Below are 18098 nucleotides of genomic sequence, written 5' to 3'. Positions count from 1 at the left end.
GAGCAGTGGGCTGGAGTGGACACGTGCCCTGCCACCCCCTCTGAAGGCGGGCTATAGATCTCCCCCTACCCAGGGAGCCACTCCCTGAAGCACCCCAATCCCTTCTCCCTGCACATCTGGTTAACCCAATTTGAAGCCACGTGCTCTGGGAAGCATCCTAGATGGAACCCTCCCCCTGTGCCCTGCACCTCCAGCAGGTACCTCCACGACACTGGAAATGGGCTGTGAGCTCCTGGGCAGCGGGCACAAAGCTGACCTCATCCCGCCTTCCCCAGTCCCAGGAGCCCAACCCAGTGGCTGGGACCAAGTGGGGGTGAGCCTCCAAGGCCACCTGTGGAATGCTGTTGAGGGGCAGGTGAGTGACAAGCTGAGCGGGGCTGGGCCAGGGCCTGGGGCCCCGGACAAGGGGGAGAAGAGGTCCCAGGTGAAGCCAGGTACCTTCAGTGTCATCTCGCCCACGAAGATGGCTGTGAAGATGTAGTTGGACACAGTGAGGAAGATGCGTTCCTGAAAGAACCGGGAGATGCCATGGATCCAGGGTCTCCCAGGATTGGTCAGCCTCTGCCTTCAGCCAAGGGGCACCCAGGAGAGGCTGCCACTTCACAGTCCAAGGAGGCGGCCCCCTCTCCAGAGGCAAGCTCCCGGCCACATCTCCCTCCATGGCATCCGGTCTCGCTGGGCTCTCCAACCCTCCCAGCCCAGCATGCTGTCCCCCAGCAGGCCCTGGGGACCTGTCCCTCTGCCTCATTCCTTCCACCGCCCGAAAGCCCCAGCCACTCACGGTGCTGCCGGCCTCAATCTGGGGCCGCTCCAGGGCGATGGTGATGCAGTTGAGGAAGATGAAGGCCAGGACGACATAGTCGAAGAGCTTGTGGGCAATGATGGTCTGACACAGGACCCGGAACCTGGGCAGGGTGGGCAGGGGGCCACGTGAGTGTCAGTTTGCCCCTTACCCTGGCCAGGAGGAAGGCACCAGGAACACATGAGAACCAGGGTGGCCTAGAGGAAGCTGACCTTTCTTTTCTCTGGCCACACAATAGGTGGCGGCTTTAGGTCTCTGCTCAGGATGCCCACCTGACGCCACCTCTGCTGACCACACTGCAAGCTCCTGGCACCACAGGGTGAAGGGCACCCACCTAGCCCTGGCACTCAAAGCTTTCCAAACACTGGCCCGAATCTCTAAGCCTTGTCCTCCAGCTGCATGGACACATCGTCTGATACCCTCAGCTTCTGCCCCCAGGCCTTCCCTCGGGCTGCTCCCTCCGCCTGGACCAGCCTCCACCTCCTTACCACCCCTTCTTCATCTACAGAATGGTGTCTGCCTCCAAAGCCCAGCACAAAGGCCTCCTCCCCCAGGAAGCCTTCGGATGACCCCCTCCAGATGGAAGCACCCCAGGTTACCAGAAGATTTATCCAACCTGGTGCCCAGCACAGGATGGCCTAGACTGGAGGAGATGCCCAGGAGGGCCCACACACAAACCCCTTCCTCCCCAGCAGACCCTCCACTACAGGGCCGGGAAGGCCCTCTGGGGTATGGGAAACCACCTGCCTGCCCCCCTACCTCCCCACCGCGCCCCGCCAATGGCCCTACTTGGCTTGGCAGAAATCTCTCCCTCCCAGACCTGTCAACCCTCTACTCTAACCCCACCCCGAGCCTGGCCCTGCCCACCTGTTCTCGGGGGAGAAGAGGTAGACAGACCAGTCCTCGCGGACTTCGCACCAGTCAGGCTTGTAGACGTCAATCATCTTGCGGACGCGGAAGCACAGAGTCTGGCAAGGGGAGGACGGGGTGCTGGCGGGTCAGCGCTGCCCAGAGCCGCTCATCTCCACCCACCCTGACCATCCAGCCAAGTGGGGCCACTGGGTGACCTCCGAACTCTCCCAGCAAGACCAGAACCCTCGCCCCACCCAGGGCGGTCAGGGAGGGCTTCTCTCCCAGGGGCGGGCCCAGCTCAGAGGTGGGCAGTTCCGGCCCCGCCCCCTGTTCACCCACCTGAAGCCCTCTCCCCATGGCCAGGCCCCCCCTTGGGCAGGAGCCCTGTCAGTCCCTCCCACTCCAGCGCCGCCCCTCGACCCCTCCCCGCTGCGTCCCAGCTGACCGCCTCGTGGTCCCCTCCGCGGCCCCTAGAGCCTCGCGCACTCACGTAGTCCATCTCCTCCTCGTCCTCCCCGCGATCCCGGCGGTCGTCCATCTTGGTGAAGACGTCCTTGGCGATGCTGGGCATCCTGCCATTGCAGTCCTCGTGCCCGGGGGCCGGGCCTGCCGCCTTCCAGGCAGCCCGTGGGTGGTTGCCCACGGCGGGCACCAGCTCGGCCAGGTCCACCGAATCTCTGGTGTCGAGGGACAGCGTCCGGCGGTGGTGGCAGTGACGGTGCGCCAGGTGGGGACCATGCTGCGCTTGGTGGGCATGCGGGGCATGCAGGGGCGCGGCCCGCAGCGGCCCCTCCTCCCGGGCACCCTCGCAGGCCCGGGCGCCGCTGCTGCGCTCCGCCGCCGAGAGCAGGGACTCGTGCTCCGCCGATGGTGGCTTGTGCTTGAGGCTGTTCCAGCTGGAGCGACGGCTGGCCCAGGCCCCACTGCGGCCCCACGGCCCGTGATAGGAGCTCCGAGAGCTGGACTGGGAGGAAGCCCGGGGCTCCGGTCAGCGCCACCACACACCCACGGTTGTGACTGAAGGGAGCCTGCACACCCGCTGAGGCCCAAAGAGGGCTGCCCACCTGGCCAGTGGGTGACAGAAGGGGCTGGACCCCAGAGGTCCTCTCCCTGCTCTGCCTCTCACTTCATCCACATCTACAGACACATGGGCACCTCCACTGTGTGGCTATGTCCCTCCTGCCACCTCCCTTCCCAGTAAGTCAGGGCATCTGCCCATTTTACAGGAAGGGAAACTGAGGCTCAAGAAGGCCTGTAACTTGGTCATGGTTACAAAGTTTGGCAGTGGCAGAGGCCAGATACAAGCTCAGGTCTGCCCAACCCCAAGGCCCAGCTCTTAACCCTACACATTGCTGCTAAGACAAAAACCCAACTCTCTACACCAGACCCACTGGCACTATTCATTCATTCATTCATTCACTCATTCCTTGTTGCCAGGTCCTGCTCTGTCCCTGGGCACCCAGGAATGCAACAGACATGGTCCCTGCCTGGTTCTGGCTGGGCAGCCTGGTGCCCTAAGCCTAGGTACCAGTCTGAGGCTGGACTGGCAGACACTTCTTCTCAGGGTCCCTCAGCACACACCCAGCAGGGAGCAGCCACCCAGAGGACCCCACGAGGACTCACCAGGGAGCGCTGGTCGTAGCTTACCCTCCCCAGTGACATGACACTGCTCTTGCGGGAGCCCAAGGCCATTAGCACAGGGTCTGGCTGTGGCGAGAGGCGGGGGGCGGATGCTGCAGCCCCAGTGGGGCCCAGATGTCCACCCAGTGGGAGATTGGGGTCCAGGTGCCCATTGGGGGTCATGGGGATTGCGCAGAGCTTGGGATCTGGAGGGTTCAGATAGAGACAGAGGAAGGAGCAGACAAGAGGACAGAACAAGAGCAAAAGAAGCCACGAGACAAAGAAACAGACAGGGACAGTAACAGAAACGAAGAGTTTTTCTGGAGAGACCTCCTCCACCAGGAAGTCCTCCTGCTTGGACCCCGTCACGTGTGCCTCCCCTCTACCCCATCTGCAAGGCTCTCAGCTTTATTTTTGGATGAGTGGATCCCTTGCCTTCTGTGTTCAGGGCCAGCTCTGAGCTTCACCCAACACAGGAACCTCACTCCCATGCCCAGTGCAGGAAGAAGGCAGAGCCTGGTTAGCCCGGTTACTGAGAAGGACACAGCATGGGCTGGGAGGTTTCTTCCAAGCTGCACAGTGGTGCTAAACAAAACCCAGGCATCCTGAGGCCCAAGGCTCTCCATTACAGGCCAGCTGTATGGAGGGGTGAGGGTGGGCTGCAGCCACCCCTGTGGCTAGAATTCAGGAGAGCCATGAATGTCACTGACCTTTGGAGATTTAGCAATTCTTTCAATTATAAATGTAAACAACAAACCATAGAGAATTAGCAGTCCCGAGCCTTGGCTTGAGGGGAAACCAGATGCTGTGCCCTCTGCCCAACTAGATCTGGGGAAGAGTCCTGGCCTCCTAGGTGACGAGTGGAAGTCCGTTTACCTCCGCCACTGTCCAGGCCCTCCTGGAGCTTGTCAAACTCCTCCATGTTGGATGAGCTCTGGTCCTCGTCCGAGTAGGAGCGATTGGCGTCGCCCTGGGAGACCGTCCCTCACATTGGAACAAAAGTCAGCTTAGCCCTTCCCTCCCTCCTGAATTTTTCAATGGGTGTTTTCACCCCCCCCCATTTTACAGATGGGGAAACTGAGGCTCAGAAAAGGGAAGCGAGAAGCTAATGAGGACCTAGGCCACAAACCCACATCTGCCTGATTGTAAGTGTCCCCAAAGCCTCAAAAAATGAAGGAGGCAGGATCCAGAATCCCAGATCTTGGGGACTTTAGGATCTCAGAGATGGAGAAGCCTAGGCCTACACCCCTGAGGGAGAGGCAGGGATCCTAGATGCAGACCCCCCCCACTTGCATGCTTCCTGTGATGGTAAGCTCATCACCTCACTGGCAACCCCCTCCTCTGGAGACGTGTTGCCTGCTAGATGTTTGAATCACAGTGCTCCTCCATCCAGACCACCCCCCGCCCAGTCTCGTGCAGGCCCCAAAGGGGTGCTTCCTCCACCAGGGCCACAGTCACCTCTGCCTGGAAGCCCTCCACCAGGATGGCCACCAACAGGTTGAAGAGCACATAGTTGCCGAAGGTCATGAGGGCAACAAAGTAGAGGGAGGCCCAGGGGGAGGTGGAGGCCATGCCATTGTAGAGGACGACGTTCCAGTCCTCCTGGGTAAGGATCTGTGCAGGGAAGGGGGATGACAGCTCAGCCCCTGAGTATCTCCAGGCCCCCCAGCCCACTGGGTGCCCTAGGTGCAGGCACGCCGCAGCCCATGAGCACCTACAGCATCCTCTCACACACGCTCGGGCATACCCAGGGTCCTCAAAAACCATGGCCCTAGCAAAGCCGCAGAATCATGCATGTGCGTGTGTACGCGCACACACACATACACACACACACTGCTCTTCCTGCTGCCCGGCCTGCCCACACCCTCGAGGCCTATGTCACACACTCCTGCCCTGACACGTGCTCCCCACTGACCGGTGCTCCCTCCTGGCTGCTCCCCAGCCCCATCCTCTCAGCACCGTATCCCACCACCCAGGGCACAAGCCCACCCTGCCTTCTCCCCTGCCCCCACCACACTTGTGTGTACACACCCACTCAACCACGGCCACAGTACACGTGAGGAAACAGTCTCAGGGCAGGAGCGAGGGGGCGGGGACGGGCACCGGGCAGTCAGTCCAGCTCCCAGAGCCAGTGCTGCGCCAGCCTGGCCACTGGAGGCTGGTGTTGAGGGGCCTCCTTGTCAGGCCACTGCTCTTCCCTGGATTCTCTGAGGCTGGGAGCACCTCCAAAAAGTGATCCTGGGAGAAATCCCTTCCCCAGACACCCATGGACACATGCTGGGGCTCACCTGGAACACCGTGACAATGGCCCACAGCAGGGAGTCAAAGTTCTTCCGGTCAGGGACTGTGTCTCCCGTGTCCGTGCGGAGGCTGAATTTGCAGCCAAAGATGTGCATCCCAAGGATGCTGGGGGAGAGACAGAGGTGGCTCAAGGGACTCACACACACAGAGCTCTCTGCCCACCCACCTTGTTTCATTCTCAGAACAACCCACTAAGATGGGAGGGGCCAGTGTTGGTCCCATTTTACAGACGTGAACACAGAGGCTCAGAGGGGCAGAACTCGCCCGGAGCCATAGGGGATTAAGTGATGGTGCCAGGATTCGTAGCCAGGTCCGGGGTGTTGCCCGGAGAAGCTCAACCAGCCACACTCCCCCAGGTTTCTGCCCACAGGCCTGGCAGGCCCCACAGGTGTGGCCCCAGGGTGGGCGGGACTCACCTGAAGATGAAGATGAAGAGCATGAGCAGCATGCAGAAGGTGGCCACATTGTCCATGGTCTTCATGAGCACCACGAGCTGCCGCCGCAGCGCAGGCATGAAGCGCACCAGCTTCAGGACCCGCAGCAGCCGGAAGGTCCGCAGCACCGACAGCCCGCCGTCCGCCTGCCCCACAATCTCCCAGATGCTGCAGCCCGCCAGGCAGGGGTGGGGAGGGGAGAGAGGCAGGAAGGGTCAGAGGGAGGCCGGGAGGAGACGAGGGCAAAGGAAGAAGGAGAGGCCAGGTGGGCGGAGAGATGGACAGCTTCCATTAATTCACTCATTCATCCACTCATTCATCCAACGGGTATTGTTTCACAGGTCACTGCGTCTCGTGGCACCCTAAAGCCAGGGCTCTGAACCTGGATTCCATGGACCACGCCCCCCCAAGAAGTCTATGGTCCATAAATATCACTGACCTCTTTTTGAGATTTAACATTCTTTTGATTATGAACATCAACAACAAACAGCAGAGAATTAGCACTTCCTATGACCCTGTGGCCAATCGAAATCACTGATATTTTTCTATCTCATGACAGCCGATACAGATGTTTCCAGATACTATTTATGCTCATCCTTTCTTTGGAATGATGGTAGTCACGGACCCACTGCTAGATCTTGCTATTTAATGAATTAATCCAGAAGTACATATATTGCTAAATCACAAATTTTCAAATATTTTGATAACTGTATTTCAGTGTAATTAGCTTCCTTTGATCTTATGTACTTCATTTACTGGCTGGGGTCAGTGCATTAAATCCCCCTCCCACCCTGTTCTGTTTCTAGGCCCACAGGCTAGGGGTGGGGTTGGGGGGGGAGGTCGGCACCTGATGATGACAATGATGCTGTCGAAGATGTTGTAGGGGTTCCGCAGGTAGTCAAAAAGCCCGAAGGCGGCCAGCTTCAGCAGCATCTCCAGGGCGAACATGCTGGTGAAGACCACATTGCAGATCTCCAGGATGTTGGTCAGCTCCTCGGGCTATGGGGGTGTTGGGGAAGGGAACGGGGACCCTGGTCAGGCCAGAGGGCAGCCGGGACATCCATCAGCTCTAGAACCTCCAGGGAGGCCCGGCTCTGCCACCCCGGCTCCATGACCTGCAGGTCAGTGTCCTCGCCAGAGCTCCATCCTCCCCCTGCACTTGGCCTCAAGAAACTTACAACTCTGCCTCATCTCTGCTGTCTTGAGAGGTCCACTGAGATGGGAACACATGGGGCTAACCTTCCACAAAGTTGGCAATGATGCTGGTACTGCACACTAAGGGCCACATTATGATACCCATTTTACAGATAAGGAAACTAAGGCTCAGAAGCCAGCCAGAGGTTACATGGCTAGACACAGAGCAAGATAAGAAGGCAAACCAGTGACTGCAGAAACCCTGTTTGCCCACGACCCTAACCCATTTTGGGAGCACATGCAGGACCTGCCCTGTGCACTTCATAGGCATCATGTAACTTAGTCCCTCACAAGAGCCCATTATGCATATGAAGAAGCAGGTTCAGAGAAGGCCAGTCCCCTGCCTGAGACTGCACATTAGTAAGGAAGGCCCAGAGCCAGGGTTTGAAGCCAGGCAGCCCGGCTCCAAGTCTCCACCCTTAACCCCTGCCTGTGCAGACCTCCCTACACAGCCTTCCCCCCACCTCCTTCCTTCCTTAGCAATGGCCGTCTCAGGATTGTGGGTGGCTGGAGACCATCTGCCCGGTGAAGGGGAGGACAGAGACCGTGCACCTCCTATGTGCCCCACGGCTCTCAATCCACCTGACCACCTGGTCAGTGGGGCTTACTTCGCCCGCTTCTCAAAGGAGGACACGAAGGCCCAGAGAGGTTAAGGGTCAAAGTCACCAGCTACTCAGAGGGAAACTTGCCCCTCTGGCCGCAGACCCAACCTCTGCCCCTGGAGCTGTTTACTTGCTGGTTATTAGCAGTAGATGACACCCCTGCAAGTGGGACCACCCAAGGAGCCCCAGTGTATGAAACAGGCCACCCTGTTGGCCACGACTGGGGGTGGGGTTCCAGGTCCTCCCCCCAACAGCCCGGGCCTCAGCTTCCTCATCCATAAAACGAGGGGATGGAGTAAGATGAGGGCCATACAAGGCTCCAGCCCCTTCTCTCCCCGCCTCTCCCCCAGCCCTGGCCCGGCCAGGACTGGTGAAGTACCTGGTCTCTGCTCACCCTGAGCCAGGCTGTTCCCGCCTGAATCACGGAGAAGGGAAGGGCCATTTGTTAGGCCTGAACATGTGTCCGTGTTGAGCTCGACCCCAACACAATTACTGACAGTCAATCTGTGAGGCCACTGTTAGCGGCTCCATTTTACAGATGAGGAAACTGAGGCTCAGAGAAGGGAACTGCCTTGCTCAGAGCCACCCGGCAAGGCTGCGGCAGAGCCACCAAGTCAGACTCCAAACTGCTCTCCCGGTATCCACACCCACACCTCCCCAAACTCGTCCATCCATCATCCACTTGTTCATCACTGCATGCACTCCACAGGTCTCCCAAGCATCTGTCAGGGGCTGGGCTTGTGCTACCCAGGGTGGGCGGTGCTGAATGAATCAGCACATTCTTCCTGCCCTTGAGAAGTGCAGGCTCCGCTGGCAAAGCCCATCATGCAAGTTAACAAACCACTCGGTGGTGATAAAAACAGAGGAAACTTGAGGGTGGTTTGGGGGAACAGGGCAGTGGAGTCAGGAGCAGCTTCCTCTAGGAAACGACATCTCAGCGAGACCTCAAAGCCGAGAGGGGGAGTGGGTGACAGGGAGAAGAGAAGGTTGTCCAGGCAAAGGGACCAGCCCGAACTCGGGCTGGGAGGCGGGAGAGTTCCCAGCATCAGCACCACCCACCCCAGCCCAGCACCCCCGCACGGAGCAACAGGGCCTCAGGCGCCTGACTTTGATTCCACTTGGGCCAAACGGAGAAGAGAAAAAAATAACAACCCAGCCCTCCCGCTTCCCGCCTGGTGCCTAGGAAATCTAATAATACTGCCAGCTCCTCTCAAAGCCAGATAAAAGGAGAAGGCACCATTTCCATCTGTAATTATATCTGACTCACAAAATGGTACCAAAAGGGGAGTGGGACCCCGAGAGAGGCCCCCAGTGGGGGAGGGGCTGGGGCCCGGCATCCCTGGCTGAGCCAGGGCCCAGATGCTACTCAGAGCCACCAATTTCCTAGCCCGCCGAAACAGAGGTGAAAGATTTGGACGCTGACAGGCCATAATGGCAGTCACCCTGCTCTGGGCCACACGCACTGCACACACACTCCCGCCCACCTGCAACTGATGCGGAGCCTGCAGCTCTGATCTCCCGGAAAGGTAGGTCACCCACTCGCTCCCCTCCTCCCTCGAAAGAGCTGTTTCTCTAGTCGAGCGCACACCTGTTAATCTTTTTCTAATGGACCATCCATCACTCTTGCGAGCATTTTTCTGAGAGAGACAGCGAGCGGGAGGGAGAGATTGACAAATACAGACACAGTGAGTGATGAGAGACCACAGGGGGAGGTATGTGGAGAGGGACAGGGCAGCCACGAGAGAGATGGAGAAAGAGAGACTGAAAGAGAGGTGGACCGAGAGACAGACAAATATAGACCCAGGGAGTGAGAAGCAAATGCAGGGTGTGGAGAGACAAGACAGAGAGAGAAAAACAGAGATAAACACGTAATGAAAGACCAAGATCATGACACTGTGAGTCAGAGACAGAGCCAGAAAGTGAGAGAGAGCAGGCAGACAGACAGACAGACAGGCAGAGACTGCAGAGAGGTGGCTGGAGACGGCAAAGACCCACCCCATGGAAGAGGAGGTGCCGAAGGGCAGAAAAACCAGGTTAAGCCAGAGGCAGGAGGGTAGAGGGCCGATGAGGCCCGATGAGGAATGGCTGCAACCTGAAGGTGAGGCCAGAAGCAGAGGGAGACGGGGCGGGGGCAGGGCCAGCTCACCCCTGCTGAGCGCCAGGCTTGGGAGGCCCAGTTGCCCAGCCTCTGGCCACTTCTGCTGGGCCAGATAAGGGCCCAGCTGGGCAGGGGTCTCTAAGCTGCCCCCAGGAACCCCTTGAGCCCAACATCATCCTCATGATGACAATGGTAGCTGGTGTTGGAACACCTCCCGCGTGCCAGGCGGTGCTAAGCACTTTCCACGGATTATCCTGTCTAAGCTCAAACGTTACCCTATAGTATCCCCATTTTACAGCCAGGAAACCTGAGGCTCAGAGAGAAATGACCATCCCTGGCCACAACCAGGCAGCGGTAAAATCCGATCTCAAACCCAGGTCTCCTCCCTCTGGCCCGCCCCACCTCCCTATGGCCCAGGTGCCTTCACCTGCACTACTCTTCTGACTTCAGGCTCCAGTTCAGCACGGACATGTCACTGCCCTGCTTACAAGCCTTCCATGGCTCCCCACTGCCCTAAGGATAAAGCCAGTCTCAAGACCCTTCATGGATTGACAGGCCCTGGCCTCTTGGGCCGTCTGCCCTGCCCCATGTGCACATCCTCCCTGAGGGCTCAGGGTCTTTCGTAGGAATGCCCATGCTCCCGGCGCCTGCATCGGTCCCTCCTTTGTCTAATGAAATCCCAGTCGTCCTTCAGGATCCATCTCCAGCACCATCACCTCCAGGAAGCCTTCCCCAACTGCAGTTCATGTTGGTGTCTCTCTCCCCTAAGTCCTCACAGAGCTGGAATGTCAGGTACTAAACCACTCCACCTTCCTCTTCCCAGAGTCACCCCAGATCTGGCTTGGCAGTGACTTGATGAGACAGCCGAAAAGAGAGTAAAGCCTGACCCTCTTTTTGTTGTCCGACGAGCTGAGCATCCTCTAGCTCCAGAACAGTCTTGTGCAGCTCCGGAGGAGTCATGGGCCGGGACGGGCGAATGCTGGGAGAGGGAGGGGCTGAGAGAGCCTGCTCCCAGGAGCAGTGCCTCCCCACCCCCTCCCATCGGCTTCCTGGAACCTCCAATTCAACCTCAGCATCTCAGCTTCTCACCACATCACGCTGGGTGAGAGTCCGCCTCTCTGAGCCTCGGTTTCCCCATCTGCCCAGTGGGGACAAGATACTCACCCCGCCTGCCCTGGGGGCTGCCAAGAGGATGACACCGGGAAGATATGTGACAGCAAATGATGACAGAGAAATCTGGCTGCCCAAGCCGACCCTGCCCACCTGCCTGTCACGCAGCCTCAGTCACAGACTGTTCTGGGCCCACTCCCCTCCAGGGCTATGCCGACTTCTGCACCATCTGACCACCTCATGGGTCACACACAGGCCACTGCCTGGCTGACCCCCACTTTCCCCTGTCACCTCCTCCTAGGCCAGTCCCTGCAAGGAGTAGCTGTGGCCACGAGGAACCTGGTGACACTCTCTTGTGATTTTGGCAGCAGTGGCCACCTAAAGGCCACGGGCACCCACAGTCTCACCTCTCATTCGAGCACCTGTGACCACAGAGGCTGGAGTGGCCCCACTTCACAGATGGAGCGGGAAAGCAATGCCCAGGCTCTGTCCTGCCCTCACCACCGGCCCCCCCGGGCCCCCACCCGGTGGCCACACCAAGCTCCCTGCCGGCAGGGGCCGCCACGATGCCTCCCTCTGCGGTCACTTGCTCTGCGGGAGAGGGGCTGCTAGCGTTCACCAGCCTCTCCTCCAGCTCCCCCCTTTCTCCCTGCCCCCTGGCAGCCCTGGGCCACCTCTCTCTGTAGGCAGCACCTCAGGGGCTGCTCAGAACAACCTCAGGGGCGGAGGGCTTCCTGCCAGCAGTGTCTGGGAGCTAGGGGCGTGGAGCAGAACTACCCGCGCCCCCCACAAGCAGGTCCTGCGCAGAGCTTGGCCAAACAATGGCTGCCACTCAGAGCTGCTTTAAAGAGAGTATATTTTAAATTCTCCCTCCCCCTCACTTTTTCCTTAATTAATAATCTTTTGAGGCTCCAGACGGCAGCTGGTAAACTTACCCCAAGGGTGGTGGTGTAAGGCTCCAACAAAAGATTCACAAATCGGGCTTCCCTGGTGGCGCAGTGGTTGAGAATCTGCCTGCTAATGCAGGGGACACGGGTTCGAGCCCTGGTCTGGGAGGATCCCTCGTGCCGCGGAGCAACTAGGCCCCTGAGCCACAACTACTGAGCCTGCGCTTCTGGAGCCTGTGCTCCGCAACAAGAGAGGCCGCGATAGTGAGAGGCCCGCACACCGCGATGAAGAGTGGCCCCCGCTTGCCACAACTAGAGAAAGCCCTCGCACAGAAACGAAGACCCAACACAGCAAAAATAAATTAATTAATTAATAAACGCCTACCCCCAACATCTTCTTTAAAAAAAAAATGCAAATCTCCAGACTCCCCAGGAAAAAAAAAAAAAAAAAAAAGATTCACAAATCTTTCTTAACAAGTGGGCACCTACTATGCACCAGGCTTCTTAATGCATCGAACCCTCCCAGCTACTCTGGGAGGAGGGGGTCTGTGTGCCCATTTCCAGATGGGGGACACTGGCCGAAGGAGGCCAAGTGACTTGCCCAAGGCCACCCTACCAGTCGACAGCAGAACCAGGGATGGAGTCCAGACCTGGAGCGGCGGATTGCAGCTCTCTGGCGGTGGTCTTCAGAGTGCGGCTGGGGTTGGGGTGGGGGGCAGAAGGGGGGTGTTAATACCTGTCTTGAGGATGGTGATGAGGACTCAATACACCAGGCTGGCTCGGGGCCTGGCGCTTAGTAGGTGCCAGGGAGCCGATCCCTATGACGGAAAGGGCATGAAGTTAGGGCACCTGCTCGTGGATGAGGAGGCCAGGGAGGATCCTTTGAAGGGGCAGAGAGCGCCTACTGAGGGCAACCCAGTGGGGGGACCAAGAGGGGTCCTACGGTGCCAGAGAGAAGAGGCTCCCCCATCTGGAGGCTAGAAAGTTTGCCCAAAAGGACGTGGCAGAAGGAGTGAGTGGGGACAGGCCAGGCAGGAAGACCCTGAGGAGGCTTGGGCAGGGACCATAGCCTGGCCTGAGGCTGGGGCTGCGGAGAGAGGGAGAAGCTGGACCCAGAGGATGGAGCCACCCTGGCCACCGTGTTTGCCCGTGGAGGGATGGCTGGGAAGTGAGGAACCAGCAGTTCACTGGCAAACGGGCCTCTGAAAAATAGCCCTGATTTGCTGCGTATGTCAATTTCCATGGTGTAAATACTCCCACCATGGCCAATTTCAAGCTACCAACTGTTTATAACGATGGGCTTGCAAAATCCTTGAGTATGAGAAAACTGGCTCTTGCGAGCTGGCTCCACAAGCCACTGGCAGGGATGGTGCTCAGGCCCTGGTGCAGCAGGACTGTGACAGGCGCCCTTGGTGCTGCCCCACCCAGAAGCTAGAGCCAGCACCCCAACAGTGCAGGTTCCCTGTGGGGCCTTCCCCGGGGATGCTGGGCCAGGCAAAGGCCAGAAGGCTGGACCCTAGGTGAGGGGGTCCAGCCTACCTGTCTCACCAGCTTTACCCTGCAGAAAGCCTCCTCAGCCCTCCCCAGAGACACTTAGTTAAGCCGGAATAACTGGCAAACAGGCAGCTCCGAGCAGAGCGTGGCGGCAGCCCCAGGGGCCGCATTTAAGTAAACTGAATGAAGCCTGTACCTGGTGAGCGAATAAAGAGGGGAATGAGAGTGTGGCCCACCACGGGGCACAGCGGGGGGTGGGGGGGCCTGCAGAAAGAGGGCCACGGGGAAGCCAAGGAGGCGTCGAAACCCTAAACTCTGCGGTGGTATCAGTCTTGCCACACAAAGATGTGGGTTCAAATTCGGCCCCTGACTGGCTATGGGACCTTGGGCCAGTGACACCCCCTCCCTGGGCCTCAGGGTCACCAACTGCCAGATGGAGTACCTCATAGGAAAGGGGTGCAGGTTAAGGGAGGGACCCCACCTAGCAGCTGGGGGACAGAGGGAGCCAAAAAATGATGTTTCTCCAAATGGATCCAGGGCTGGACTTGTCCAGGCTGTCACCCGGGCTGTGACCTATGGATTGGGGACATCTGTGCAAACCCCCCAGAGCCCTCCATCCTGTGTCCCCACAAATACACTCTTGTACACATCCTCCCTGTGCTCCTGCTACTTCCCAGAAGCCATGCCCTCCTCAATGTGCTATTCGCCCATGGGGACCCTTTCTCTGAACTCATCTCACCTGTGAACCCCCAGCAGTACCCCCGATGGCCTAGGGGGCCTGGGACTCACCAATCACCGCAGCCAACACCCTCCCTGCGCCCCACGCACCCAGAGCTGAAGACAGAAGAAACCACAGGTTTGGCCAAGAAGGGGGATGGGGGACAGCCTTTGCAGGGCACCCCTGGGGCCCCTTAGTGCCAGGGTGCTGCGGTGAGGCGGGGAGACAGTGGGGGGCGTGAGGGGCAGGAGGGCGTCCCACCTGCAGAAGGTATCAATATGTCCCAGGTGGAGCACAAAGGGCCTTGAATGTCAGTGGAAAGGTCTGCATTTTGTGCCAAGGTCAGCGGGGGCTCTGGAAATTTGGGGGCAGGGGCGCTCCCAGCCTCTGGAATGACTGCTCCAGCCGTTTTGGAGAGAAGAGACAGGAGGGTCACATGGAGAGGCGACAAATGGAAGTTAGGACTCTGCAGGGACTGGCGGGGGATGGGTTGTGGGGGACCTGGTGTCCACGCTGAGAGACTCAGAGGGAAAGGAACCACATCCCCCTGTTCACACCCCAAGGGGCCATTCGGTCACTCGTTGACCCTGAGCTCCACCCCCACTGTGCCTGGCCCTGGGCTGGGCACTGAGGTCACGTGGCTGAAGGGGACCCAGGTCAGGGGAAGACAGACAGACAGCAGGTGTTCGACAGGCCCGGGCTCACACGTGCCAGGCTCCCCCGGGCCCCGCCTCCCGACACTCGCCTGCTGGTGGTGCTCAATGCCCATGCTGACGGTGTTGACCAGGATGGCCATCATGATGCCCCGGTTGAAGTACTTGCTCTCCACGATGCCCCGCAGCTTGGCTCGCGTCTCCCGCCACACGTCTCCGCACAGCCAGGCAGCCCCGTCCGCCTGCCCCACCGCGTCCTCGTTCTCCAGCTCCAAGGAGGCCCCGTCTTCACTGCTCCGGGCCCCGTGCCCGCCGGCCTCGTCCTCGCCGCTGCCCGAGCCCCCGGAGTCCGAGCCCCCAGAGCCCGAGTTGCTGCTGCCCAGGCCCGAGGGCCGCCAGCCCGCCTCGTGCTGGCAGTGGGGGCAGCTGGCGGGGTCGGAGGCCAGAATGGCAGAGATGGGCTGCACCAGCATGTGAAGCGTCAAGTCCGGGGGGCTGTGTCGGGGGCACAGCTCTGGAAAAGAAGCCGAGGTCGGGGTTGGTGCCTCGGGTCCCGCAGGAGGCGGCCCCCGCGCACACTAGGCCCGGCCCAACCTGGGTTACCACTCGCGTGTGCCCACGGGGTCTGCCTGGAACCCGCCAGCCCCACCTGGAGGCCAAGTGGCTCGTGGTTCCTGGGGAAACAGCTTCACCCTCTGGGCTTCGTTGGCCCCCGAGGAAAAGCGGGGACCAGGAACACCCACACACCGGGGCCATGGGGCGGATTCTGTTGGTTAATACACGGGATGAGCCCAGAACAGTGTCCTTGCCCTGTCACTTCCTGCCCCGTGGCCCCAGGTTGGTCACTGAAAGACCCTCCAGGAGCCCCAGCCCCTCCCCACCGTCCTGCTTCATGACATCATGGAGCTTGGAAAACGGCTGAAAAGACCATTGTGGAGGGTAGACACCCCTCAGAGGAAGCCAAGGTGGCCTCGGCATTCCTCAATTCTCCTGCCCATGGCGGGGGCCTGTCACTAGGGAGGAAGCGGGCAGGAGCCCGGGGCAGGGGCAAGCCCTTGCTCTAGAAGCACCACCCCTATGACTTCCCCCCCAACCCCGCACAGCTGAGTCAGGGTTAACCCCGGGAGGGGGCAGGAGCCGTCATCCCCCCAGCTGCCCAGGGAGAGTGCGAGAAGCTGGGCCGGTCTTGGACCCACGTTCTGTGATCTGTGAACCATTTCAAAGAGGTGTCAGAGAGGCTCTTTCTGGATAGTTTGGTTCCTTCTTTATATTTGTCTGCGTTTTCCTAGAATACACAGGTTTGGCTTACGTAGCAAAAAATAAATAAATAACGTTAAAGGGAAAGAAAAACCTGTAATGTCTACCGTTCATTTCCAAACACCTCCCTATGTCTGGACAAGGCTCTCTGACTCAGTCACCCTCTAGACCGGTGGGGCAGCCAGAAGCCCAAGGGTGGGCCACCTCAGTGCTGGAGGTCACGGCAAAGCCTTTCCCAGCCCAACTGTACGTGGGGCTGGGCCCCCGACACTTGTTTCCCAAGGAAGGGAGCCGGGGGAGGCACGAAGGCCCAGGGCAGGGGGCACGGCCTCCCTCCAGAAGCCTGTCTCGGGCTTCTCTCCACGAGGTTTCCACGGAGAGGGCGATGGGCGGCAGCAGGAAGCCCTGAGCCGTAAACACCCCTCCCCGCGTCATCCAGGAACACGGGGTGCCAGCCTTGCCCGACCCCAGCTCCCCTGTCCACGTGCTGGGCCAGCCCACGGGCCACGTGGAGCCTCCAAGACCACGCCTGGACGGCTGGCCCCCAGGGGCGGCTGGGCGGCAGCTCTGAGGATGAGTTCTCCAGCTTGTCTCTGAGAACCTCAGGTTCCCAGAACGTGAGACCTGCAGGGGCAGGGCCTGGGGGTGGCTGGCTCCCACAGCGCAGGGCCTCGCCCTCGCTCCACGGCGGGGAGCCGGGCCGTCCACCGTCCCAGCTGCGCCTACTCTGGGCTGACGCCAGCTGACTTCCTTGTGGGCACCGCCTGGGGGCAGGACTGGGCCTGGGGTGGGGCCCACCTCCTGTGGCCCTTTGCCTCCTCCTACGGGAGCGGTTAACGTCCCCCTAGAGGTGGGCTCAGCAGAGCCTGCAACTCTGATGTCCCCAATGCCGAGCTTTGGTCACTGACACACTGTGTGACCTTAAGTGACTCCCTTCACCCCTCTGGACGTTCGTTGTCCCATCTGAACACTGGGGCTAATATTACTCACTCTGCTCCCTTCACAGGACTGTTTTCTAGAACAGATGAGAAAACGAATGGAAGCCCCTTTTTAAGCCTACGCTGCTAACTCTCTGGAACCGTCTACAGTCGAGCAGGAGAAATGGCCCCAAGGCAGGAGCAGATCACAGTGTTCGGGTGTCCCCAGCATGCCCTGCCTCTCTCTGCAGGGCTGGCCATGGCCCTTTCATTCCAGGTGCCCGACATCGCTGCTCAGGTGTGCTAGCAAGCAGGCAGGTGGCCACAGGAACCCATGGGGGATCAGCGGGGTGAGAACGGAGACAGGCTACAGTGGTGGAGGGATTTTATAGTTTCACAAGACTAAGGACAGACTATTGTTCATTCTTTCAAGCGTGGCTCCCAGGGCAGAGCCCGAGTCCCTGTGCACACATGGGATCAAAAGAAAATTCCTCCAGGGCAGGGCTAGGCCCCCCAAGCGCAGGGCTAGCCCAGGCCAGGCACCAGCAGGTGGTCAGGAAAGGGGGCACGGAACCCCGGGGGTGTGGACTGGAGCTGCCAGGGGAAGATCCGGGTTCTGAACTTGCTGGATACCTCTGCTTGGGCTGGGAAGACAGGGCACGTTTGCAAACAGTGCTGTTTCTGAGTCCCCAGCTAGAGGCACACGAGGCCTGCGCGGGGCACCCTGGAGGTCAGGGGAGGTGGGCCACTTACTGTAGTGCCTGGGCTCCTTGACATGGGGCCCGGGCTTGGTGGAGCCGGGTGCCTCCGGGGCCTGGTGCCGGCTCTGCAGGGCCTGGTAGAGGCCCAGGGCCCGGCGCTTAGCCTTGCGCAGGATGTGGCAGACGTACTGGAAGATCTCCTCGTAGCAGTCACCAGGCTCGGCGTAGCTGGCCACCGTGCTGGAGGACAGGTAACGCTGCCGCTGCTCCAGCATCAGCCGGTGCTCCCGCTGCTTGGTCTCCGAGAACTGGGTCGCTATGACAACGAGGCACAGGTTGATCATGAAGAAGGAGCCCACCTGTGACCAACGGGAGAGGACAGGGACAGAGGGGACGGTGGGGTGAGAGGAGGTGGGAGCAGGGGCGGGAGGGTGGGAGAGGGAGACAGAGAAGGAGAA

The 18098-nt window shown here is 59.8% G+C and overlaps 1 protein-coding gene across 1 annotated transcript in view; it reads right to left on the bottom strand.

The window, feature by feature from the left end:
- CACNA1I (calcium voltage-gated channel subunit alpha1 I) overlaps positions 1-18098 on the bottom strand; it is a gene marked incomplete at both ends in the record, with an annotated part of 105688 nt that overhangs the window by 22273 nt on the left and 65317 nt on the right. Inside the window, 12 exons of the mRNA XM_079715035.1 lie at positions 439-507; positions 782-905; positions 1670-1770; positions 2145-2618; positions 3278-3480; positions 4151-4244; positions 4733-4888; positions 5563-5680; positions 5992-6177; positions 6857-7008; positions 14858-15279; positions 17693-17999. Of these exons, the coding sequence (XP_079571161.1) occupies positions 439-507; positions 782-905; positions 1670-1770; positions 2145-2618; positions 3278-3480; positions 4151-4244; positions 4733-4888; positions 5563-5680; positions 5992-6177; positions 6857-7008; positions 14858-15279; positions 17693-17999 (2406 nt within the window). The remainder of the gene's footprint in view (positions 1-438; positions 508-781; positions 906-1669; positions 1771-2144; positions 2619-3277; positions 3481-4150; positions 4245-4732; positions 4889-5562; positions 5681-5991; positions 6178-6856; positions 7009-14857; positions 15280-17692; positions 18000-18098) is intronic.

The sequence above is a fragment of the Hyperoodon ampullatus genome, assembly GCF_949752795.1.
Source record: "Hyperoodon ampullatus genome assembly, chromosome: 11".
Lineage (NCBI taxonomy): Eukaryota > Metazoa > Chordata > Mammalia > Artiodactyla > Ziphiidae > Hyperoodon > Hyperoodon ampullatus.
The sequence above is the reverse complement of the archived record's forward strand: the minus strand, read 5'-3'. Positions and strand labels throughout refer to the sequence as shown.